At 35.7% G+C, this 26,217-nt stretch overlaps 3 protein-coding genes, 1 non-coding gene and 1 pseudogene across 9 annotated transcripts; 4 read left to right on the top strand and 1 right to left on the bottom strand.

The window, feature by feature from the left end:
• The first annotated feature begins 117 nt into the window (after positions 1-117).
• Positions 118-190, top strand: TRNAR-CCG (transfer RNA arginine (anticodon CCG)). Its single transcript has one exon. It is a non-coding gene; the product is annotated as a tRNA-Arg (tRNA).
• A 1,458-nt stretch (positions 191-1,648) lies between these two features.
• LOC147863472 (uncharacterized) lies at positions 1,649-3,863 on the top strand. Its single transcript, XM_087319913.1, has 4 exons — positions 1,649-1,732; positions 2,727-2,841; positions 3,068-3,242; positions 3,452-3,863. Exons 2-4 carry the CDS (start codon positions 2,767-2,769, stop codon positions 3,631-3,633), a joined length of 432 nt encoding a protein of 143 aa, XP_087176039.1. The 5' UTR covers positions 1,649-1,732; positions 2,727-2,766; the 3' UTR covers positions 3,634-3,863.
• Positions 3,864-5,381: 1,518 nt separating this feature from the next.
• Positions 5,382-11,840, top strand: LOC147863471 (adenylate kinase, chloroplastic-like). 6 transcript variants are annotated; one of them, XM_087319240.1, is made up of 8 exons: positions 5,384-5,715; positions 6,205-6,306; positions 7,408-7,536; positions 7,668-7,802; positions 8,416-8,562; positions 8,669-8,743; positions 11,312-11,380; positions 11,525-11,840. In XM_087319240.1, the coding sequence occupies exons 1-7, from the start codon at positions 5,497-5,499 to the stop codon at positions 11,348-11,350; spliced, it is 846 nt and encodes a 281-aa protein (XP_087175366.1). In that variant the 5' UTR covers positions 5,384-5,496; the 3' UTR covers positions 11,351-11,380; positions 11,525-11,840. The 6 variants fall into 6 exon arrangements, 5 of the variants coding, with proteins under 5 accessions (XP_087175365.1, XP_087175366.1, XP_087175369.1 ...); XR_015529760.1 differs by having other exon boundaries at positions 5,385-5,715; positions 11,212-11,380; XM_087319239.1 differs by lacking the exons at positions 11,312-11,380; positions 11,525-11,840 and adding an exon at positions 8,907-9,271 and having other exon boundaries at positions 5,382-5,715.
• Positions 11,841-15,444: 3,604 nt separating this feature from the next.
• LOC147863470 (zinc finger A20 and AN1 domain-containing stress-associated protein 8 pseudogene) lies at positions 15,445-17,102 on the top strand (annotated as a pseudogene).
• A 3,520-nt stretch (positions 17,103-20,622) lies between these two features.
• LOC147863469 (uncharacterized) lies at positions 20,623-25,019 on the bottom strand. The gene is made up of 4 exons (XM_087320046.1): positions 24,708-25,019; positions 23,816-24,001; positions 23,399-23,553; positions 20,623-20,956 (listed from the first exon to the last, which is right to left on the bottom strand). Exons 1-4 carry the CDS (start codon positions 24,906-24,908, stop codon positions 20,881-20,883), a joined length of 618 nt encoding a protein of 205 aa, XP_087176172.1. The 5' UTR covers positions 24,909-25,019; the 3' UTR covers positions 20,623-20,880.
• Between the last annotated feature and the right edge of the window lie 1,198 nt (positions 25,020-26,217).

The following is a 26,217-nucleotide window of genomic DNA, read 5'->3' as shown; positions in this document are numbered from 1 at the left end:
CATGTTAGGTTACATGGGAGTTACAATGATGATTTTATAATATGTATTAAAATTCTATAGAGAGGACTAGATTACATACTGTTATATAAATATATATAAGTTAGTTGTTATATAACTGGTCGCGTGGCCTAATGGATAAGGCGCTCGCCTCCGGAGCGGGAGATTGTGGGTTCGAGTCCCACCGTGATCGGCTGTGATTTTGCATATCGTCCAAATCAATAATAATAACACGATTCAATGATTATGTTCTTAAGATTTTGCTTGTACATGGAAGTGAAATGCTTATTTTAATTTCCATAATCATTATTATCAGCACATGATATATAAACTATGGATTGGTTACATCTTTCTTTATGCTATGATATACGTTTAGCCCATTCCCTATGAAGAAGATCACCAAATTCTGTGTGGCAGCTTGGTTTTGAAGTGGGTTCTCCCTTTCAAGGAACAAAATTTGATATATCAAAGGAACAAGTTGCTAAAGGGAACTTTGAGTTAATATAAATCCATCTTTATATTGTGGGAACTTTTATGCTTAACAACGAGTTCATATTTGAACAAGTCCGCAATAATCTTGAGAACCATGTGTTTTGATACATTGGAGAATGTTCAATGTCATGACTTTTGTGTGTTTTTGGCGCACCAAACATGACTAAACGTGAATGGTGAAGCCAAAGGTGTGTACCATGTAAACTTCCCAGAAGAACATTATAGTGCCAATGAACCAAGAGTCCAAATTCATGCAACTTGACTTGATTCACATATTGGCTAACAACAAAAACTTTCAAAACTTTATTGGTTTCAAGCCCAATGTTATGCAACTTTAGAGATTGATCATTTGTTGATTTGTTTTGGGGTGTTGGGTCACTCACCATTGTAAGCAACAAAGCTCCTTTCCACCAATAGGTTTTCTAGCACATCACAAATTGTCTTTATTTAGCATATGTGGTGCATGTTCATTGGTTTTACGAGAGAATAAATAAATGGGTCAGAAGTATCTTTTGTCCAAGAGTCATCAATCAAACAGAAATAGTAAAAGGCTATACCCACCATTAATGTCCAAGAAGAAGCTGGTTTTAGCCAATTGGTTTTGTGGCACATCACACATTGGAGGGGTCGATCATTATTAACATACAAGCAAAGGCACATATTCAATTTGCATTGAGGAAAGAGAGAAGTATGCTCAGGAAGACTCATTGGTTTGGCAAGAAGATCATCCAACATGCAGTAGTGTGACTTAACGCATGTTGGATGATCTTGACGTTAGCATAGAGGGTACATATTCATTGGCTCCACCCGCAATCAATCACGAGATGCATTGAAAGGGTATTTGGTTGGGCAAATGTTTGGCAAGGGGTTGATTGAGATTTCCAGCTTTCTGTTGAGAACCGGGGGCGGGGAATATGCATGACACACACACACACACACACACACAAAGTGTTTAGATGGAATTACAATAAGAAAGAAGAGAGAGAGAGAGAGTGATAAAAGATATGTATATGAGTCCACATATTATATATGTTTTATTGATAACTTAATAAAAGAGAGAGAGAAGATATGCAGATCGACATACTATAGATATGTTTCATTGATAACTTGGTCATCCGCCTGCGTGTGAAACGACCCCCCCCCCCCCCCCATTGTACAGTTTCTTTCTCTCTCTCTCTCTCTCTCTCTCTCTCTCTGTGTTTGTAAAGCTTCCTTACACTCACGCAGAGAAGAAACCGTGAAGGTATTTACGCCCGCAATCTCTCCCCCTGTGTCTCTTTCAGCGCGCCGTCTTCTCGTGTCTCGTTCATTTATGCATACATGACTCTAATTTTGACTCTAAATCAGATCCTGCATCTGATTACATCGAAGGCGGAAATTTGCATCTATATATATGTGTGTGTGTGTATTGTACGTGTATTGCGTATATATGTTGTCTGTATATGTATATCTGTGTATTGCATTTGCATCTCTATATGTTATGTGTGTTCTTTGTGTATGTATGTACGTTTTTGTGTGTGTGTTTATGTCCATACGAGCCATGAGACCGAAAGAACACGCGCCCTCTCTCAATTGTCTGTGTTTATTTTTAAAGAAATACTGGCAATTCGTTTCTTTACACCTCTCTCTCTCTCTCTCCGTGAGTGTTTCCCTCCGTCACATTTTGATTAATTGGTGTTCCATTTGTGGTGTTTGTTCTTTCCATTTTGGAGCAATATTTGATGGTGCTCAGATTATTCTTTTGCATTTCCACTCATTACAACTTTTGCTCCAATAACACAAGGAAAGGAAATGCATGTTTTCTTGTATAGAATATTAGAAACTATATAGGATGATTGATCTTTGACTCTAGTAATGTGATTCCAGCCATCCTACACATGGCTCGTGGATTTTCTTTGCAGCAATTGTATACTAAATATAGAGAGAAATGCATGATATTGATGTGAGTGACGGTTTTGATTTTCACGCTACCTCTAGACATGATATCTGTATAAACTGTCTATCTTTCTTGCTCATAGAACACAAGCTATTTGCAATGGTCATGCAAATCTATTGGCCAATAAAATAAAATCCTAATTCTTACAAGAAACGATTAACCATATTGTATGCCCAAACTTTAGTAAGCCATCATGCCGATTTTATCTCAACATAATTGACAACACTCGTGGGTTTGTTTCGTGTTCCTTACTTGTGTGTTTTGTGCATATAGTGATAAAGAGAAATCATGATAATTGTAGGGTCTGATCTTGGTATTCATTCGAAAAAAAGAGTCACTCCATGGATAATAAACCATTGGAAAAGGTGGACATTGACACACTATGTGAAACACAAGAAGAAAAGAAAAGCACACAGGTATGTCTTGAAATCCTCCTCCTCGTCCTTCAAATAAACTGTCGACTAACTGGTTTTAAAATTTCACACAATAATACACATTCATTTGATAAAGGAACCAAATCTAGATGCAATGTGCTCATTCACTCGTGTGCCAAGTTCTTTGATATATAATGAGTTATAGATATAATATGTGTACATTATATTTATACATACGTATGCATCATCAGTTAGAGCCATTGTGCAGATAGTGATTCAAAGTGATTTAGTTTATGCACCGAAAAGGTTCTTTCTAGCTGGTAAAGCGAGAGAAATCATAAAGACAACACTGCATGAGAAGCTCTGTGGTGTAGTTTATGACGGTGAAGTTGCATCTGGATGGGTCAGGGAGATTGTTGATACCATTAGGAATAGGCTAAAAGGTAACCATACCTCCATGAGCAAAAAGTGTTTGGTATATATAAAATTTCTACATATCTACGTTTTTCAGAATCAATTATGTTATTGATGGCAGCACTCAATGTGAGGAGAAAACACACATATGCATGCATGTAATATAATGTAATCTACGTATGCATATAGTTGCGGGCATTCACATAAACTGCTTGTCAAAATGGATGTCTTTGTACAGAAATGGAATATGAAAGGTACAAAATTGTGGTGCAAGCAGCAATAGGTGAGAAGCGTGGCCAAGGTTTGAACATCTCTTGTCGATGCTTTTGGGATCCAAAAACTGATGATTATGCTGAAGAAACTTTCTCAAATGATGAAATATTTGGTGTTGGAGTTGCATTTGCGTTGTATCAATATTGAGAACCAAGATTGTTTCTTAAAAATTCTTACCACATGTATGAGAGCTGAAAATTATACAGTCGAGCTTTTTGTGACAAATCACAAATTTATACTTAGAATTGATGCATGGTGATGTGGATTCATGAGGGAACGGTGAGACATTAAAATCTTTGTGAACACGAAGTTAAAATATCAACCAATGTAAAAAAGAAAATTGAAATTTAAGGGTAAGTTGGGTATCTAACTAGGGAGAAAGAGCAATCCAATGGTAAATATAAATAATGTACATCGAAAAGTTTAAGAGCCAATGTCTTTTGGTTACTTTCAAGTGCAGAAGCTCTAATTTTTGCCTATAAGTAATTAAAATGTTCTCAATATTTCATACACCACTCACCACTCGTTGCTCTCGTAATATTCTATATCTTTAGATTAGTTCGAGTCCAAGATCTACATTGATTGGTTGATGAAATGGTTTATTCTATATAGTACTGAACTTCATGTATTGAGTTTTTTCGAAATTAGGTTACTAATGCCTTACTTTGCATACAAGACAAATAGAATCGCTTTTAGGGACGTAGGTAACTCTTGATGAAGAGAGAAAGAGAGATTATGTTCCTAATGGTTCTTATTTTACATACAAGACAAATAGAATCACTTAAGGGATGTTGATGATTCTTGATTAAGAGAGAAAGTGAGAGAACATGAATGAAGTTGGCACGATAAATGCAGGCATTACAAGTATAAACACCCTTTGACAAGCACCTAGATTCATTGGCCTCTTCGTGCCGGAGAAATATATTGCCAGAATGACAATAAAAAAGAAAAATGTTTTTTAGATGCGAACGTAGATCGAAATCATATGGTAGTATGAGAAATAGTTGATTAATTAGTAAAATGTAGGACAAAAGTGAAATTATTGACATTTCATGTGTTTGGGCCTATGTAGTATGGATTCAAACAAATTGCAAATGCTACAAATTGACAAACCATGGACTAGACAACTCTCATGCTTGTGTGCAAAGCTCGTAGATGATTGGTCCACCCCATATGTTCAATATCAAGTCAAGCCTTAATAAGTAACTTCTAAGAGTTTCTTCTAGAAGCGCCATGAAGTATGAAGTCATTGTTTTTATTTATTTTGTAAGTCATTTTCAAAGTAGGTTATTAAAACAATGGATTGTTGAAGCTGAAAACCAGAAATTGTGGACTAGACAACTCTAATTTTCGCATGCACACCTTGACGATTATGATTGGTCCACCCCGAAAAGTCTCGATGCAAGTCAAAGCCTTATCACTAGTGCCAAGTCCCAGAACCCCCTCTTCCATCCCATAAACTGAGCCTTAGTAGTAATGCAAAGGTCTTGTCTCATTCTAGAGTTTCTTTCTTTGTTGTATTTGTAATATGGGAATATACTTCGACGGCATAGTTCTTCTTCTCTATCATGAGATTGTTGAGATGAGGGTTTCATTGGGGAAGAGCCGATGGTAAAACAACAGATGCTAATAATATGTAGTAAAACAGATTGGGATTAGACGACACTTATTCCTTTGGATGATTGATATCGCAAATGATGATGATGATTCGCCCCTCACTTCCCTATCATATCCCCGCTAAAACCCAACTCACCCATTCCTTATTTTTATCATTAATCCAATTTTCTGTAAGGCTCTTATTTCTTCTTCTTCGTCTTCTTCTTTACATATTCAATGCAATGTAAGCCATGTTTTTTTATTCTCTCTCTCTCTCTCTCACACACACACACACACACACACACACACACACACACACACACACTCCTCTGTATAAAACCGAAAGCCACACTCCATTCCTTACGTCAATACAGACCAGTGAAGCGAAGCTTACTTACCACTTTCTAATCTTCCATGGCTATTCCCCACACGTCGCTTCCTTTTTCCTTCTTCCAACAACCTCATCACCAGACCTATCAATCTTCTTCTTTGCAGATTTCACCTCATCGTTTTTCTACTAATCTTTCCGCCTCCCTTTCTTCGTCATCTTCTAATATCTTCTCAACCTCCATCTCCGTTAGAAATCCTTCTTCCAACGCATCGACGGACTCCAAACGATCTTATTCTCGTGTGGTAAGTGCTTCTTCCGGTAATTTCTGCTGTTTTTCGGATTAAACTTACAGAGAAAGGCTGAAGTTTTAGGAAAAATATGAATTATATTAGGATCAGTGTCTAGAAGTTTGTCTAAATTTCTGCCATAAGTATATGTCTAAAAAAACAAGGACCAATTCTTAGTTCAAGGATGAAACATCCCGAATTTAAGAATGAATTGGATTTGAGCTTGTCTATCTTCAGAAGAAAAAGCCATTCCGATCCTCTTCCCTTGAAGCTTCCATTCAGGCTAGATGGATGAATAATGTTCGCTGAATTTCTAGAATGATGACGGCTTTTGTTTCCGCTGAGTTTTCTTGATAACGAAAGAATCTTTTGACTCTCTTTCTGCAGTTTTTTTGGGAGATTTTCTCTCTTATAATCCTACAATACTACGAATTAAGGCCAAATTCTCAGATTAAAATCTAAATAGCCAGAACTATGGTTAAATTTCAAGACTTGTTTGCGCAGATATCTGTAGAGCTTTCTTCACGGAAAAAGCCATTGAAAGTGATGATATCAGGAGCACCTGCATCCGGAAAAGGCACTCAGTGTGAGCTCATTGTAAAACATGTAAGCAACCCAAACATTTCTCTACATTTAATTAAATCGTACATTAATGAATGAGAGTATCATGTTTGGATGAATGTTTATATGTGATGGTTACCTTAAGCTATGAATTCATGGATGAGAGTGTCATGTTATGTTTATTATAAAAAATGTAAGGAACTTAAAATCCATTCTATCCACGTTATAAAATTGTACATTCATAGCTGAGGAAGAAGTGGTTGCATGTTATGCTTTTTGCGATTGAATAATGAGGGCATCATGTATGCTCATTATCATATGTCATACTTTACCTTAAATTGTAGACTCATGGATGACTAATAAAAGCATCATGATATGGTTATTGGAAAATCTGAAAGGAACCTAAAGCCATTTTTTGCATCAGACTATGCTTTACCTCGAAATTGTAGACATCTCAATGACTTTCATTCTTACCTCACAGCAATATGTAGATTCACGGATGACTAATGAAAGCATCGTGTTATGGCCACTGGAAAACCTGAAAGGAACCTAAAGCCATTTTTTGCTTCAGACTATGTTTTATCTTGAATTTGTAGACATTCACAACGACGCTCTTTTTTATCCCATAGCAATATGTGTAAGGATCCCAAAAGCTGTTTATTACATCATCTGCATTTATGTTTGCTTGTTGGATTAGTAATGAGACCATTTTATTATGTCATTGTAAAACGTGTCACGTACCTAATAGCTGTTTTTTGCATGGTTATGCTTAACCTTAATTGTACCTTTATTTGGATGAGTAATGACAATACTCGGTGTGTGCACAGGTAAGGAACCTAAAGCCAATATTGCATCATTATGCATTATGTTAATAGTTGGATAAGTAACAAGATCCTTTGTTTATGCTCATTGCAAAACTTAATTGTAGGTTTTTGTTGGTGAATAAGCACTTAAAGTGATGTCATTGTAAGACATTTATGAAACCTAAATCTTTTTTTGCATTGGTATAATTTTTATTCACATAAATATTATTAATGTTAAAACTTAATACTATTAGATTTTCATATGACAACATATCTTATAAGTTATACCTATATGAAATTTGAGGATATCTTAATTCAATGATGGATTCTAGCTTGTTTGCAGCATGATATTGTCCATGTATCAGCAGGAGATTTGCTTAGAGCTGAGATTGCTGCGGGTACTGAAAATGGGAAGTTAGCCAAAGAGTACATGACTAGAGGAGATTTAGTTCCCAATGAGATTTTAGTGAAGGTAAAGATATACCAATCAATAAACCCTATAAGCTACATTTTCGGTACATATCTGGAAGTTATCTGTAGAAATACGATTGTCTAGTATTTGATCCATTTTGTTCTCGGTTTGATATGTGGATTTCTTGCTAGATGGTAAAAGACAGATTAAGTCAATCAGATGCACAAGAGAAGGGGTGGCTATTAGATGGTTATCCGAGAAGTGAATCTCAAGCTGAAGCTATTGAGGCTGAGGGTATACGACCTGATGTGTTTATTTTATTAGAGGTGAATGTGTATTATAATGCTCTTAATTATTTAAGTTTTTGATATGTTTTTGATTTAGTTTTGAAACGAATATTGCCTAAAAGCTAGAAACTTGATCAATATTTGCATGTTTTGTATGAAGCCACCAGATCTTCATAAGAAGATATATAGAGATCAGGAGAAGATTATTTTAAGTAGACAAGAGAATGGAATGCAAATGTATACATAGACCTGTACTATTATACATCTTAAATAACATTAACTTTCTTTGAGAAATTGTTCTTATTTTATTCATATATTGGCTGGTCACTATGGCATTGTACTTCATCCATCCAAACAATTCTTACATTTTGTAAGTTTCTTGCGTCCATATCTGATGTATCTTGTCTGGCCGTCAAAGTTACAGCTATTTTGAATGTAGATGTCTCTTCCTAACAATTCAGAATCCAGATCTGTTCTCTATTACTTTAGTATTGGAAAACGAAAGTTACAAAACTCCTTTTTACGGCACACTTTATTTGAGGTGTAGCTTAATTGTTGGCTTGCTCTGCAATAATGTGGAAAGGAATTTGAGAATGGTCATTCTAAAAATTGTTGCATTTCTAGCTGGTTACATAGAGTTATTGCCTTGTAGGTTCCAGATAACATACTCATTGAAAGGGTTATTGGGCGAAGACTTGACCCAGTAACTGGGAAAATTTATCATCTCAAATATTTACGTCCAGAGAGTAAGGAAATTGAAGAAAGGCTAACACAACGCTTTGACGACACTGAGCATCAGGTTTGTTAGAGATTTGTGATAAGTACACGTTTACAAATCATGGAATTTTTGGCAGTATAACCAAACAATATATAGCTGACGATGGATGTGGTTGGTGCTCAAACAGGCAAAGCTACGTTTGCAAACGCACTCACGGAATGTCGATGCAGTTATAAAGAGTTACAAGGACATTTTAAGAAAGGTATCCAAATTCTAATCTTACCTCCATTGAACTAGACTTTTTTTTATGATGGAGATTCTAGTGGTCTCTTGGGTTTGAATAATGTAAAACACAAATTCTTGCACATATATTGCTACCTGGAAGGGAAATTCATGTAAATGTATTCATGATGTTATACAAGCAGGAGAACCTGGGATTGACATCAAGGCACAACACATCATGTCATTCCCATTTCTATAGAATTGTGACTGCACAGCCCTTGTTTTCTTCAGGATCCATGGTTTGTCACAAAGAATTAGACATTACAGTCTTTGGCTCTTCTTCTAATGTTTATCTCATCACTTCCTTGTTTTTTATTCATGTCATCTCATCGCTTTCTGATTACCTCTATCTGAGGACATTTTGTTTTGTTTCTTTCCCAGCATCTTTAGCTATTGGTGGCTGATAATTGCAATGTCTCTATAATGAAGATACATTTTTCCGCCATCTCCTTACCCTGTTTTTAGATGCTCTTTAGTAGTGTGCTTAATTGAGACGAGTTTGACAGTCCTTTATTGCATTTATACTTTTAGAGGTATGCCAGCATAACAAATTTTATTGAGTTATACTGTTTCATTTTTCATAGCTTCTTGTAAATCTTTTCTTCAAGAGGGTATATATTTCTATTTTCTACCTGTCCTGCGCCTGCTCCCTGCGCATTTTATCTTCCATTTCTATGTCTGTCCTCGTGCAATTTATCTCCTCGCAAATAATTTTTCTTCACATCATCTTTCCCCTTGTTTGATCTGACTCAGCATGCACATTTTATATCTTGTCTGGTCTCTAACACTATTGGAGGCATATCTATAAAATATCCAGCACACAATATGTGTAGAATACGTATGCTAGATATTTGAAATGTATTCTACCTCTTTAAAAATAAATAAATTAGAATATGTTAAATATTTCTGATTTGTATTACATCTAAAAACTGTTTTTTGGCCAAACTATTATTATTATTATTTTATTTATTTATGTATTTTTTAAGGAATGTAAAATGCTAGTTAAATATGTAGAATACTTAGAATGCGTTAAATGTGTGGAACATTTTGAAAAGGCAGTTCTAAAATGTAGAATATGTCTTAAATACTTCAAAGTATTCCAAAAACGTATTCTAAACATGAAGTACACGTTTTTAAACAACTGTGCTTGGAGGTGAACTCATCCTGTCTTTTCTCTCTTTGGTATCTTCCCTGGGCTCCCCTTATATCTACCCCTTCTTTTAGATATTTTTCAAGCCTCAGCTTCATAGCTTCATTAATTTTCCTGTTATATTGCATGGTGTTTAGATGCTCCATTGAGGATTGTAAGAGCTTTACTTCAGCAGGATTAACCAGCAGCGCAGATTAATTTATGCTTAATGCAGTCAAGGCATCAGGGAAGCTGAAATTTGTTCATCAAAGGCATTGGCTCAGCAGAGGGAGAGGGAGCAAGGAATACCTTAGAGGAGATTAACAAAAATTAGTGTAGGAGAAGAAACCATTTCATACACATTAACATAGTGAAAGTTGGCAAAGAGATTAAATCAACATAGATTAGGGTAGTAGAGATCAACTTATCAAAGGACAATAGAGCATAGAAAGAGACAAATGAAATCCTATTGAGAGAGCTAAGATTTTTCCTGATACAATGAGCACAGCGATACCCCTATTTACAGCCATCTATAAAAAATTAAAGGTATAATCTTTTCTCCACAATAACGTGGTAGGACTCAGCAATGAGGAAAAACTAAATACACAAGGTTCTTGACAAACAATGGAAAGTGTGGATAATCGAAAAACAAATTTCATGTAGTAAATAAAGATGTGCATGTACGCTATATGTGCCTGGACAGTGGCTGCTCCCAGGTCACCTGGATTGTGTCATGTGGTCCTACTTGGGTCTCATATGCAGACAAGACCAATGTGCCTTATGAAAGCTTGGTTGGTTCCCAAATTTGCAGTCGTAGATAAGAGTGGGTGTTCCAATTGTATTAAACCCCACAAATTCTTCATGATTCTTTGAACTGTATAGGTGTGCATTATTTTTCAAGGATGCCAAGGGCTGCACAGAAGTCAAGCAGATGCACCCACCTGTAGAGATAGATAGATAGATAGATAGATAGATTATATTATCATCTTCGGAGGTCAAATATGACCTCTAGAGAGAGAGAGAGAGAGAGAGAGAGAGAGAGAGAGAGAGAGAGATGTCATTAAAGTATGCAAAGAGGCCAAGATGACCAATGAAACCAAAAGTTACAATCAGATATGATACAAATTTCTTGTTAATATCTAAATCAAAGAAAACCAGCACAAATCCTCAAGCTAGATACAAAGAATGGGGTTTATCGAGGTATAGACATCGAGATCCAATATGATTGAGAGTGAGGGGTGTAAGTCATGCCATGAATTATCACCTTGGTTACTCCATGAGAGACAAGAAGGTTTATTTACTGAAAAAACACTTAACAGGTCAATGGAAATCGACCCAAAGAGGAGGTATTTCATGAAATAGATGATATGCTATCCGAGTTTCTAGAAAAAAAGGCAGAGTCTATGATTGGTGCAACAGGTTCCAAGTCCTGATATATGCATAAGGTCAACTGATTGATGAGGTCTCCTCAATTCTACTAGTGCCCTGGTATGCGATGCAAATTTTTGCAAGTTTTTGTTTTTTCCTTCCATTTTAACTGAGGCTCTCTCTAGTACAAATGAAATATGTCTTAGTTTCAAGATCTTGTGGGTATGATTTATAGAAAATAATGGTTTTAACCTTCTTTGCCAGTTCTATGTCAGAAGAATGAAAAGGCCGATTGTAGAACCTTGGCATTTAATGTATAATAGTTGTCATGTACTCTAAAAAGGTCAGTTTCGATTCATAAAAAAAAACTTCTTTATCAGCATAGATCTTGACCGTTATGAACATATTACATGCTGAGCAATCAAGATTTCTGCTTTTTTTATAATCTTTATATCTTATTATAATGTTTTAACTTTAATCCAGAGGATTGTAATCAATTGTTGACACTTACTATGGAAATGCCATCTATGACTTGATAAGAAAGAATGGCAATTTCTTTTTAAATATTCGCCTCATATAAGGGGTAATTCAAAAGTACCCCTTGTGATTTGATCATCACACATCCACAGTCCATAGTGTATCTTACTAGATTTGAGTGATGTCACATGTGGCCTTCATAAAGATTGAAAACTCCTTATATACATTAACTCATTTTTAGTTAAGAAAAGTATTAGGGTTCTACAACATGGAAGATATGAATAAGACCACTGACTGCTGAGAGTCTCTTAAGATTCGGATAAAATAATATTGATGTAGAAAAGTATTAGTTAGAATGTTCTTGGTTTCACAAATGGTAGTCATGGATATTATAGGACGTAAGTTTATGCTTACATGGTTGTGTACATCACATTCTACAGCTGTCGACGAAGGCGCAATGATCCAACCATATAGTTCACGTGAGCATGTGGTTGTAAACTTAGTTCATTGACCGGGCTTGAACTAGGGCCAGTTATCTAGGTTCAAGGTATGTTGCCTTGTGCATATGGATGTCTGCAGTCATAAGGCAATTTCTGCATGTGTGGCTCGATTAGTTAAAGCTCAGATTTGTCCATGAGCTTCTATTAACATTACTTGATTAATGTTATTTGGAAAACGCTCTATTATTATACAGTTATCCTTTGTATGAATATGGGACCTTCCATGCCCATCCTAGACCTTTCATTTAGGACAACAAGGGATCCAATGATTGATCACACAGATTATTTAGTGACGTTTTGGACATGGTTAGAGATAGGGTGGATTTCAATGATTGTGTTTCATGCATAAAGCTTGTCCAATCCTCTCATAAAAGGAGGCAGAATTCGTATATCATTGCATTATGCACTAACGTATCATGAAAACATTACTTTCATACATGATATAAGAGACTTTGAATGTCTCTATATATCATTGCCTATGTAGATTTGAGAGATTATATAACTGATATACTAGAATTTGGACATGTAAACACAATCATGTATTGTTAAAATGTGTGCTTCGTAACAATAGCCTTACAGGTTCAAGCTCGTATGTTTTTTTGATATCATCATTAATCACTATTTTAATATGCATCATGTGCACTACTGATTTGATCAAAATGTGTTTGCAACATTGACATATTTCCAACTATGGAGTGGGATTGCCTTGTAAAAACACTATGTTGGAACGAGAATCACACCTATTTCCTGCACTAAAGAAGCTTTATCTAATCAAAGAAAGGAAAAGTTGAGCGTGTGGTGATCAATTGGGGTTAACCTGCATGCAAAAATGAAAATGACGGGATCGAGTGATATAATAATTGAATTGGTTTTGGTGGGGCATGCTGTTTTCTTTTAAGAAGAATTATTACACGCGGAAGTGATGAAAAATACAAAAGTAGAAATTGAAAATGATGTGCCCTTTGTCACTACAATGCAAGACAAGAGCAATGTGTGTGCCCATATGCAATATTGATCAAAATAAACAAAAAGGTATATTTTGTGGAAATGCAATGAAACACAATGAATTCATGGGGCTAGAACTCAGAAGGTAGTTATAGAAATGTTGTCTACGGAAAATGATAAACACAATGTTTGCATGATATCTACCTTTCTAGTGACATCATATTGACTTTAAATTCGGGATTATGTGTGTGCATGCATTTGACACTAAAGCTCAAGATGAGGGAAATGAATAGTCATTAAGGGGGAAGAATGCAAAGTAAATTTCATAAAGAACCACATATATGTATATATATTAGATGATATGTTGTTAGCTCTCCATTGTGCATAGTCAAGCCTTGACATCATACTAAAAAGATGTGTCTTCCATCCACATGGGTTGCACAAATATAAGTTGAAATTATCCTTATGGGTGTAGCGTTTAGAATAATGAAGATAAAGGCAGTTGTGGCTGAGCCTTTATAAAATACTGAAACTTGAGGCTTTTTTTAAACCACAACCATTCAAAATGTGGTTGTGAAAGCTTGGCCAATAGACAATGGACCTATTAGTAACACCTAGTAATCTAGTATGTGCATGCATATAAATTATTGACAGATGAGAGGTACTTTGTAAAATGTCTAATAGCCCCATCTATATCCAAAAATAGCTTGACCAACTAGTAATGTGATGTGGCATAACATGGTCTTTGACTAAGTCAAGCCATCGTAGGTATCTCACGTACACCACATTTGCCAAAGATGTGTCGACTTGTCAACTACCAAAAAGGTTATGATTATTTAAATAATTACCATATTCTTCAGCATGCGCAACCAACAACTTATGTTCTTTGGCCAATGTCGCACCAACAAGGTTTTCATAATGATGTATCATAGAAAGATGAAAAGAATTACAGGTATAAGATATCTCATTGTCATTTTTATGAATCGACACCCAAATAGCTTGCTTAAGTTTCATGGTAAGGTTCTCATTGCCTTTAACAAAATTAAACCATCTTGGTCCCACGAAGCTGTATTTATTGTGATAAAGTCCCCAAATGTTTGTGAATATGAAATAAGTCATCAAATTCTTGAACATGGGATGTAGCTACATGTGCTCTTCGACCAACACAACAATTTCCGTTACGAGATAGTGAACATATAAGGGTTTTCTGCATAAATGTTTACCTTAATTGGGTATTGTGGTTTCCGAGTCACCAAAAGTTCTTGACTCGGTGAAAGTAGAAAACACTATGTGAACATGCCACAAAATATATGGTGTACTAAAACTTTTTGATAGTTGCAACCATTTGTGAATTGTATCCATGCAAATGTACCATAAATCATAAATGTTTCTCTATATTTTGTTAGATACCTCTATGTACCCTGTGGCAAGAGATGATATTGTGAATCCGTGGCAAGCTATTGCTTGCATATTACTGCTAACATCCTAATCTATAAAATCACTTGACCTAAGGTTTGGGTTCACAAAAGGGAGATTTGTAGGTGTTGAGGATGACATGGATGGAAAATACAACATTTGTTGCAAATGCGCCCATGGTTGTGTGAAGTATGATTGTGGTTGTTGAAATCGTACTTACAGTTTTCTTTCTAGGAGTCTTCTAAGTGCGAGCGTTCAAGGAGAGTAGGGAAGCTTGGCATGGAACCCAAGAAAGGTAAAAGGCATTACATAGAGTTGTAATGTTGCATGTGACCGACGAGAAGCGTTTGGCACAGAGGTAGCTTGCCAAATATACTCCACTCCTCCGCGTGCCGGAGAGTGGAGGTTGGGGTGTACCGTGTAAGCATAGCAGAGGAAGAGTGAAAAGAAGTGGATGAAAATGATGGATGGATGTGTCACATATGGTTCCCCACCCCTCCCCACTACAAACGCTAATTTTAATGGATTGTTATGGTTAAAAAGAAAGGCTACATGGATAGAATGGGTGGCAGAACGAGAAAGAGAAAGAGAAAGAGTGTGTTGGCCTGGCCTGGCCCTGCCCTTTGGGGGAGGAGGGGGAAGACGGGCGCGGATAAGTGTGAAACCAAAAGAAAGAACGGATGAGTAAATGCGACAAAGCTGTCAAAAACACAAAAACTAATACACAGAGAAACCAAAAGAAAGAGAGAGAGATTGAGAGAGAGAGAGAGAGAGGAGTTCCTTCTCTCTTTCTTCCATTTCTGTGTCGTCTTCCGGTTCTTCAGACCATTCCTTCCTTCCTGCATCCATTTCTTCTTCTTCTTCTTCTTCTCCTTCTTCTTCTCCTGCTCCTGCTCCTGAGAAGAAGGCATATTCTTCCTCGATCAGGTCTCCATCTTCCATCTTCATTCTCCGTTTCCTGATCAGAAAACTGTAACCCTAACCTTGAACTGCTTCATCTCCACCATCGTTATCGTCTTCTTCGCAGCCTTCTTCACCACAGTAACTCTTCATCATCATTTTCTTCGTAAATTTCACCATCTCCATAGCCTTCTTTCCTTCAGCAGTCAGTCCTTGGCTTGGCAAATCCCTAGATCTATATTTTTCTTCGTAAAACTGCAGTTCGTTTCTTTTTAGATCTACACATATATATTCTCTCCCCTCTTTTGCATCTTTCCCCTGCATAGATCTGTAGGTCTATGTTGAAATCCTTATGCGTTCTCTTGAACGGATCTAAGTTCTCTATATATAGACTCGTGGAATATACATCGATTTCTCCTTGTTCACAGTATCTATTTTCCTCGGAGGTCCCTTCTATTTCCCGAGTCTTAGCCTAAGATCTCGTAGTCTCCTTCCGTTCTCTCTATAAATCTAGTCAAGTTCTTCTCCTACTGCGTTTTTTGGTCTGATTTCTGTGTGTTTCGTCTCAATATCTTCATTCTTTTTGCTGTGTTTTGTTGGTCTTTTTTTGTCTCCCGTGTTTTTAACTATGGCGCAGGAGAGTTGGAACGTTGATGCATCCGACGGAAGTGGATGTCAGCAACAAGATGGTCTCGTTCTCTGCGCCAACAACTGTGGATTCTTCGGCTGTGCAGCTACCATGAATCTTTGCTCTAACTGTTTTCATGAGCTATCCTCGAACAATTTAGAGAAAGGCAATTTGTCTTCTTTATCTGCAGATCAATCGTCAGCCATAGCTTCTGTTTCATCGTCTGTGGTCGAGAAATCCATGGCTTCTGCACTTTCTGAGAAAAATCTCATTTCCATATCTCAGTCTTCTTCATTTGAGAAAAGGGTGGAAAAGTCGGTTATGGTTTCACTCTTCAAGTCACACGAGTCATCTTCAGCGGTCACTGCTCTTCTGAAATCTCCTTCCCAAGAGGCTTCCGTGAGAGAAAAACTAGATCAAATTGTAGGAATTTCTCCGTTTTCATCAGAATCACAAATGAAGAGAGTTCTAATCCCATCTCAAATAGAAAGCATAGATTCTAATATTGCCTCTAATTCTTCGATGGAAACCAAATCCTTGTCAGAAGAAAACCTGTCCAAGTCAGATCTAGGTCTTATCGCTTCTCTTTTCTCTACAAATGAAGAATCCATAGCTTCTCAATCCTCGTCACGCAGACAAACCGTGAACAGATGTTTCTCTTGCAGAAAGAGGACAGGTCTTCTTGGATTTAAATGTCGTTGTGGTAACATTTTCTGCGGCTCACATAGACACTCAGTTAAGCATGATTGTCCTTTTGATTATAAATCTGCTGCTAGAGAAGCCATAGCCAAAGCTAATCCTGTTGTTAAGGCCATGAAGGTCAATAAAATATGACATGAGATGTTTTTTTCTCTTGAATTATTTATTTCCGTGGAGAATTGATAGGAAATATGATTTTTTGGGATTTACCCCTAATATTTGTACTTTCCTGCAAGATCTTATCTCAAGCAGAAATGCAAATGTGCCAGACTGTCAATGTTTTATTCAATCTTTTGCTTAATGTTAACAATTAACCGTAGGTCTGCTAGAGAAGCCACAGCCAACGCGAATCCTTGCGTTGAAGGCTATTAAGATTCATAGTGGAAGGGCAATTATTTATCTACCATGGTTGCATTACAAATTTTTATTATCTTGGAAATTTATTCAAAGATAAATTTGTGGAAAATCTCCGCCTTATTGTAATTTGAAGGTAAGTGTGGCGATGTGCTTTGATAATGGTAACATCGTTTTTTTATGTGCTGTAATAATGGTAACATCTTTTTCGTTTATGTGTTTTCATAATGATTTGTGTTAACAATCAACGGTTTCCTTTATTTTTCTTGAATTTCTGGCTAGAACAGAAACAATGGCAATTCAGCATAGAGAAGGATATGCTAAGAATTGGGTTACCTTTGTTTTTTCCTTGAAACGTTTGTGTTTATGGAGTAGGTGATGACTTGTAGACATTTATAATTCGCTCTGTTATGCTAAATAGCCGATTTTGTTTAATGTCAGGAATTAACAGATACTGATCCATTCTGGACGTATTTTTGGCTAATCAGACCTATTCGCTTTCCATAAATAATCACAGAGAAAATGACTCATTTATATTCGGTCTCAAAGAGAAACGAAAATATCATTTGTCCCTATTCTTGTTGTGAGTAATCTATAGTCGGAGTATATTTGAACTCTTATCATGTTGTCTGGAGAATCATAGCTGAAGAAGTATTACTTTTTGGACGTTTCAATTTTTGCAGGTGTAGGGAGTTCTAAAAGAATGTCAGTATGTTAACTGTTTATTTGATTGTGTGTATCTATAGGACGTATCAGAAATTTGAAAATTTCTTGTCTTGGTTCTTAAATAATCTAAACCAGCACCAAATTGTTGCTGCTACATCATAAGCTTGTTTTGTCTCGTTTTGAAATTGACTCTTCATACAATGGAAATGTGAAAATGTGAATGCAAAAAGCGTGAAGATCTCGTTCAGTGTGTTAATTATGCTCTGACAATTATCATCATTCTTGCCGGAAACATTTTCGTTTGAAATTGTTTTCATCTGTTTACGTTCAAACTGACCATCTGGCATCAACTGCTTATTGACTAATTTTGATTGCGGTAGCGGGAATGTTTAGGCGTCTGATCACGTCTTAATAGAAATTAATGCTTTGATATCATTTTTCTGTAGAACAAGCTGTCCTGAAACCATCTGTGACTAAAAAAATGTCTTGCTTTGTGGAAAAGAGCAGTGATGGTGCTTGACGACATAGAGAAACATCAGACTGCTTTAGAAATCCAACAGACTAGAAAGAAAAGAAATGGCAAAACTTGGTGAAGAAGGAAAGGGGCATCGAACGTGGAGAGGTGGGATTGAATGATTATACAGAAATTTAAAGCTCAATTCCTAACCCTAACAATGTCGACATTTGGTTTTGTCGTGTAGTGTGTGCTTCAAAAGGTAATAGGTATAAATAATCTCGAAAATTTCTTCCACCTTCACACAAAAGCTATTGAAAAGTGTTTTTGATCCTTTTCCTTTTCCTTTCCCATTATTTAACACACTCAAACCCTCCCTCCCATTCGTTTTGTCTTGTGTGACGGCCCAACCTCTCCCCCATGGATATGGTGGAACTAACTAGTTATTGTCAAAAAACAGGAGCGCAAAACAGGCCAACCTCCTCCCTATGGATGACGGAACCAAGTTGTTATTCTAAAAAAACTATTGAGTACTATCAACCCACATAATACCTGTACAATAATTCCAAACTATAAAACATTTGTAAAGGTAAATTTTCTAGCCAGAATCATCTTTACCATTGCTTTTGCTCTTTTGCCAAAAACCCTTTTGCTTGGCTTCTCGTAGAAGCAATGGTATACAATTCTAGCCTATTGTTGTCTTCTCGTCTACCTTTTTTATGGCCTTTGTGAAGATGTGCATATCTTCTAGTTGGATATGGAACCATGAGTGGAAGAGGTCGTCCAATAATGTTGTCTTGCTTGTTCAAGCAGCTCAAAATGGAGCTATAGGGCCATATCTTCCAAGCCTTAGGATCCTTTCAAAAAGTAATAGCGCGTATATACTAGATATATATATATATATATGGAAAAAGGTCAGGTTTTGTTTGTATTATCACGTAATGATATGGTGGCTTGTATCAGACAAATGTTGGAAGATAAAAAAGCATATCATCTTACATGAAGCCCATACAAAGTTCTACATCATTATAGCTGCAGATTGGTTTTAGAGAATGGATGCTGTCTACCTTGTAATTTGTGTCGCATTTACTCGTCATTTCTTCAAAACCGTAATTTTGTTACTTGCAATATTGTTGGAACAACTGAAGTTACAAATTATTTGGTTTTACAATAGCGCACAATAAGGACTAATGGCTGCCCCAGTGGTTTTAGAAACATGTTTTGGGATGATGTTAGTTCATATTAAGATATTAGTTGTATAGTTGCTATATGTCTATGTAAATATTATATCATTTTCATCTTTAGACAATGACGTTTGATGATCTGATTAGCAAACAACTTATAGATCACCAAATAATTATTGTGTGACATTTTGATTTGATAAATAGTATAGAACTCCATAATTGCAGTGAAACGATTAGTGAAATTTAATGCATAATTCATATATTTGGGATACTATTGATGGTTATCCTTAATACTTATGATTTGATTAAAATATAACAATTAAATTATAGCATCATTCCACTTGTAGGCCTCCTTGCTATTTGAATTTTGGATTATGCCAAAGAGGTGTTTCATTGTCCAAGGAATAGTTATGATGGTCTACACTGTACATTAAACTTTGTATGGTTTTCAGTCTTACATCACTTTAGACTTTCTCATCATGGGAGTGAGTTGGAGGAGTTACTCTTGACGTAATATATTTGACACTAATGTGGACCTTTTTCAGTATTAGGGTCTTGCGATGGTATTCATAATCAAGAAATGATGCATTGCTTCTTGTTTTAATCAACTTTAGGGTTTACACCTAGTGATTATTGTCGTTCTTCATATACAATAATTGTGCTAAAACGCATAACAATAATAATTTGATTACCCAAAACAATGTGTCCAAAAAAAGAGATGTTCTCCTTGTACACACTTATAATAAAAATAGAGATATTTTCCTTGTTAAGTTTCTCAAAACCAAGTTGAACGTCATCATAAGGTGCCAATGGTCACAAGGAAGGAAAAGTATGCTGGTATCAATATTCCTTTTCACATATGCACATACAACATCAATCCTAAGTAGGGAGAGGCTTTAATAGTTTTTAGGTTGCAAAGTTCCATGCTTCTCATTATGGTTAGTTTAGTCAATTATGAGAATTGAGAAAAATATGCTATATGTAAAATATTCTCAACTATGTGTGTAAAGTTAAGGATTTAAACCTATTTCAATACATCATCTTTTCCAACACAGTTTTATGAACAATAATGTGGGTGGAGAACTCCAAAGGCTCTTTTGCTCAAAACCTCATTGATGATAAAAATCAATGCATACATATAATACAAAATAGCATGAATTGGTCCATGACTTTATAAATGGGTGATAGAGAATAAAACAATAGACATGTGCTTGTCTCGTGGTTTTCTTGAAAATAAATAGTTTTCAAAAGACAAGGAGACATTCTTGTATGAAGTCTGCAGGAGCACAAATACACAACGCACAATTGCATTGTTTAGTTTTGTAGTTAAAAAGGGAATTGCATATACATATGTAAACATCTTTATCATGATGTAACATTTTTACTTAGAAGTGTCTTCAGTGTTGTGTAAAGTATTTTTGTAAGTGAGGACTTGATTTGAGATCATTGTATGACACTTCTTGTCGTTCCGCCCTACAATATACATGAAAACCATTTTTCATCTTCATTCTAATTAACACTACAACAAAATAGAGGCTTTCTTGCAAAAGATAAAACAAAAATATACATATTAATGTGAAATACCTTAGTGAGACATCATGTTCATAGATAGGTATGTGGAGTGATGTAAACTTCTTTCTTTTTTGAGTTATACATTTTCATGTATAGGTGAATTTTCTTGCCAAGTCAACATAAGGATTATACCAATTTTTTGAAAAAATGTAGGTTATTTGTGCATCCCTAAAAAGGTTTTCTCATCTTATAAATTGTAGTCAATCTATAGAGAGCTTACCCAAGTTGCAAGTTTCACCTCTGAAAGTTGGGAATAAAAACCCAAACCAGATATGAATGAACATGTACGATAAAGTTATGGCACCTCAAATTTAGATCCCATGTTACAACGCCCAATACATGGCTACAACATTACTTTGGGGACATGTTCATATGTAGACATTGCACACATGCTCACAAATATCATATACCGTGTGGCCATGTTTAATAACAAAAGATGGCACAATAGTATAAGACATCATGGTTGCGTTTCATGGAATCAAGCATATGTCCAAAAGGAGGTTGGTGTATGTTTATATCTTATATTGGTCATATTCTATTTACTTGATGAAATTTAAAGTCATATATCTTCAACTGTTTGTTTTCGTAGGAACATTATTCATTCACTAAAGCAAACTTCTAGATGTGAAATCATAAATTTGAGCAAATGGAAGTAGTTTATGTTGTAACTTGTAACTCTTGCCTGCCCATATACCTATCTATATACATATTTAGGTTTAATTTGAGGTCAAGACTAATGAGGTTACTTTGAAATGTATCTTTTTCTTCTTCTTTTCTGATCATGATGATTATATGAAATTGTGAACATTGTGAAATAAAGGATTCTAATAACCATGGTATTGTCTTTGGCGACACCATTGAGGGATCTGAAGAAAGTAATTTTGCTTATTTATTGTACTACAAATAGCAATATGTTAATATTTTTTATGTGAGAGTTTCAACTTTGCTCGATAGTAGGTTTGCATGTGAGGCATTGGTGTTGCTTTGGTCCTAGAAGAAAGAAAACAACATTTCTACCACCTACCCATGCATTCATCACCCTAATCAAATTAAGGGATGTAGAGAAATAGTTATATATCACAACATGCAAAGATTCACTATGCACATGTTTCTTGACCATAACGCACATGCAAAGATGCACACAATTCATGTCACATGAGTTATGGATCACTTGATTTGGGATCATGGAAGAGCATTAGTAGTAGTTTTCTTTCTCAGAAAAAAGCAATTGAGTTTCTGATCTAGACAAAGATGAAACTTGTGATTAGTGTCCCATTTGCGAAAGTTTTATGAGTCCCATGCGATGGCTTCTATTTACAAAAGTTAGTCGTTCCTTTCTTTAGATGGACCACTTTGACATGTACATATTCATGAAACCTTTTTCCATTCTTTGGGTTGAATATGTGGACAACCTTTTGGAGGATGAAAAACGGGTTTAAGACAAAGAAGATAAATTATCTTAAATTGCAACCAACCTATAAATGGGGAGTAGTAGAAACCATCATTTAAGGTATTCAAAATATCATTTCTACTACTTCCCCTTTACAAAGGCAAAAGCAACATATGGGACCAAATACTTTCAATGATATGAAGTTTTTTATTCTTGGAACTTAGATGAATACCTCACATCGAAGAAACAATATTATATTGTGTTCAATAGCCAAAGCAACATATGGGACCGAATACCTACAATAATGTGCAAGTTGGGTCATCTACAATTGATAAACTTGAAGTACTCATGTGGCCTAGAGTAGGCTACTAGCACGGTGCACACACTTGGAAAAAACACTTTATGTCGTAGATTGTGCAATGACATAGTGCACAACCTTGATAGAACTCCTCGAAAGAAGTCTTTAAGAGGTAAAGTGGGCTAATGGCAAAATGGACAAAATTTAAACTCATAATGTCAAATTGCTAAGTAGATACAAAAGAAGTCTGTCTATATATCCTCGGATTATTGTGTATCACAACCTCCAATACAATCAAAACTAATTATATCATTCTAGGAGGTGAACCTAGTCTTGTTTCTTAAGTTGTTTTTGAGTGTTGTTTGAATATGAATGCTTAAATTCATATCCGAATATATGATTGTTGCATTCTTAAATATTTAGTGTAAGCAAGGTTTTCTTTTTGAAAGCTATTGTGCTGTAAGATGATTCAGGAGTTAAGAGCTACTTTAGCAAGTTTGGGTTATAAATTAAAGGGGTTGTAAAGAAATTCTCATAGAATACCTACCCATATGCACCCATCAAACTAGAGATATGTGTCTTTTCCCTAGATTAAATAGTTTTAGAAACATGATAAGCACAAAGAAAACAAAATTGTAACACATAGAGTACTTACAAATCCTTTGTCAATTCATTGATGGAATCCGGAGAGATATCTCGATCACGTTTTGCTATGAAGAAAAAGAGCTTGAAGAATAATGGAACATCGATCATGCTTCCACTCTGATGTCCAAACACTTTAAACATTGCCTCTAGGAGTGCAGTGAATGACTGCAGAACAACAAAATGACACATTTCAAATTAAAGTATGTGATAGGATACACATAAATGTCTTGCTTTAAAACCATAAACTAATGCATAACCATGAATCAAGTACATACATTTTATTGTTACAATAAACCAATTATCATGCAAGTAATAACTAGCTAGGCATAGATGCATTGCGTTACGGACATTATGCTTGGAATTTCTTAAAGATATTGAGAAAACAATTGAAGGCTATTTATTGTAGATTAATCATTATTTCTCTCACCTTTACGGACATCGTGATAAGAAGAATTATGACTTCCTTAGGATCTACCATTTCTCCACTAAATCCACCTAGATGAAACACTCGCTCAATGATAGATAAAGGGATCCCATTTAGGGAGCATGTCTCTGCAATCTCACTTTGCTTGAGTGCGTCATTGCTTTTAAGCGCATTCCACACTCCTTGAATCTATGACAATACAAATACAAAAGCATATAAGGTTCCTTTTATGGCATGTGAAAACATAGAAAGAAATGTTACAATTGAACGCATTTTCAAGATGAATTAGGCATGCCTCTATTTACCCTTAAAGTGAGGTATTTGGAGATCAAATGATTCACACAAGATTCTCATTCATGAATTTTAAGTGCTTCGATTTCCTTGCAATGGAGGGGATTTTGTTCCTTTCTCTAAAGGCATTTTGAAAAGCAAACAACGTCTATATACAACATTCTCATGTTTGATAATGAGGGAACACCAACACCCATTCGTAACTCATATGGAAAGACGATTGGAAACCCCAACAACCATTTTCCAAATTCTATATGCGTCTTCATGTTGCTAGTGAGGGAAATACAAACCAACCAATTTGTGAATTCATGAATTGGTTGAACAAATGTTGGAGAATCTCCCAACTTGTGAAGGTTATCATTCAACTAAATCATTATTTGATAATGGACCGCTCCATTAAATTACATCACATGAAAGGGTGTTTTGAGAGAGACATTTGGACTTCTTTCGATAGCAAGCTCAAAACATTTAGAGCCATTGATGCCAAGACAACCCCCCCCCACATAATTCCAATGGCTAACACCAAGTTTTCATCATTAAAGATATTAAAACATGCATCAACCAACAACCTCACATATAAATGTGAATAATACATCTATCATACTTGGTGGATGGAAGGGGGTTGGTCGGGTCCTCTATCTTTGGAGGATCTGAGAAGTTGCTGGAAGTATTGAAACGCAAACTCTTCGAGGTTGGATGGTTGTGCTCGAAGCACCTCCTTAGTGAATTTCTTCAAGAGGTGTGGTAACTCAAGGGGGACTTGGATTTGTTCCACACAATACACTGGCTCGAAATCCAACTCCATGTTCGATCTAGGGCTGGGTGCAAGATTTCCTTTTGAGAGAAGGGAAGAAGGGGATGGATAGAAACATGAAAGAAAGGCAGAGTTGGGAAAGAGAATGGAAGAAGAAGAAGAAGAGGGAATGAAGAAACGAAGAAGAAGTAGAAGAGAGATGTCATGACGTTGTGACATTAACCGTCAAATGCAAATAAATTTATTTCTATCCATTGATCCAAGAAAAAAAAAATAATTCGAAAATGCAATAAATATAGAGCCTTCCATTTGTGGTACGTTTTTATTAAACTCATATGGAATCAACTAAGACTTGGGAGTTTGTGACACTTTAGAAATGTGGGGCTTCTTCTTCTTCGAATTCTTAAAAATCTAGTGAAGCCAATATGATTTGCGATGGAGATAAAACTAGTATATCACACCCCTCTCCTCGTTACTAATGGGCAATATGTTCAAGATGTTGCCCTAGACCTCCTTTTGTGAGATACTATGATATGTGTTTGTTTACGTTACAATGCATTTTTTAATTTGCTTTCAACACCCAATGAAACCCAGGAAGATTGATGGAATCAATCCATGATAAGTTTGGCACACCATCGAAATACTTGACTAGGTCCACTGTATATGCATGCACAAAAGGTATGATGAAGTGAGAACCCACAAAAAATAGGCACAAAAGGCCTCCAATACTACATCCACAATCGCCCATGATTGTCACTCACATATGAAGTATTTGCAAAGTCAAGCCAACGTAGATTTCCAAGTGTGGTGTTAGTGCTTTCGAATTTTAATACTTATTGTGGTCTCTCAACTATCTTGTGTAGTGTCCATGTATCCAATTAATTCATGTTACCAAAATCTTTCAAATTTTCACAATTTTTTTTTGCTAGTTTTCATGCTCATTATTTTCTAGGAGTTTCTCGTTTTAATGTATAACTAGGTGAGTTGTTCAAAAACTGGAGATATTATAAATAGCCCCAACTTTTTCCCTCTAGGGTTGCACACTTCGTCACCATAAACGCAATGTTTATTCATCACCTTCCTTAGATCTATTTGAAGCACAACTTCTCAACTTGAATGAATTAAATTAACCATGGGAAGTGATTGAAATCCCAAATCTAGGTACTATTGCTTTCCCTACCATCCGATTAGAGAACATTCAAATATATTCAAATGGTTGCTAGTTTCAACTATCAACGAAAACCTGCACAAATTAAAGGCAAAAAAGATAATGATCCTAGTAAATTACATGTCTCTAATTAAATAATACAAAGAAAGATGGTAAAAACCATGAACCCCTACATGAACTAACCTACTAATA

This window comes from Azolla caroliniana, unplaced genomic scaffold, assembly GCF_043228905.1.
Source record: "Azolla caroliniana isolate FFs.n. ecotype wild unplaced genomic scaffold, voAzoCaro1.0.p SCAF_5, whole genome shotgun sequence".
In the NCBI taxonomy this organism is placed as follows: domain Eukaryota; kingdom Viridiplantae; phylum Streptophyta; class Polypodiopsida; order Salviniales; family Salviniaceae; genus Azolla; species Azolla caroliniana.
Note: the sequence above shows the minus strand (reverse complement) of the source record. Positions and strands in the feature narration are given on the sequence as shown.

Bases quoted from the DNA above. Each gene is read 5' to 3' on its own strand.
- LOC147863469 (XM_087320046.1), bottom strand. From the start codon at position 24,908: ATGGAGTTGGATTTCGAGCCAGTGTATTGTGTGGAACAAATCCAAGTC. The intron at 24,002-24,707 runs GTATGATAGATG...GTATTGTCATAG, and splicing joins AACCCCCTTCCATCCACCAA to ATTCAAGGAGTGTGGAATGC. The intron at 20,957-23,398 runs GTAAGTACTCTA...TGTATATTGTAG, and splicing joins AATGAATTGACAAAGGATTT to GGCGGAACGACAAGAAGTGT.
- LOC147863472 (XM_087319913.1), top strand. From the start codon at position 2,767: ATGGATAATAAACCATTGGAAAAGGTGGACATTGACACACTATGTGAA. The intron at 2,842-3,067 runs GTATGTCTTGAA...GCCATTGTGCAG, and splicing joins AAGAAAAGAAAAGCACACAG to ATAGTGATTCAAAGTGATTT. The intron at 3,243-3,451 runs GTAACCATACCT...GTCTTTGTACAG, and splicing joins CATTAGGAATAGGCTAAAAG to AAATGGAATATGAAAGGTAC.
- LOC147863471 (XM_087319239.1), top strand. From the start codon at position 5,497: ATGGCTATTCCCCACACGTCGCTTCCTTTTTCCTTCTTCCAACAACCT. The intron at 7,537-7,667 runs GTAAAGATATAC...ATTTCTTGCTAG, and splicing joins CCAATGAGATTTTAGTGAAG to ATGGTAAAAGACAGATTAAG. The intron at 7,803-8,415 runs GTGAATGTGTAT...ATTGCCTTGTAG, and splicing joins ATGTGTTTATTTTATTAGAG to GTTCCAGATAACATACTCAT.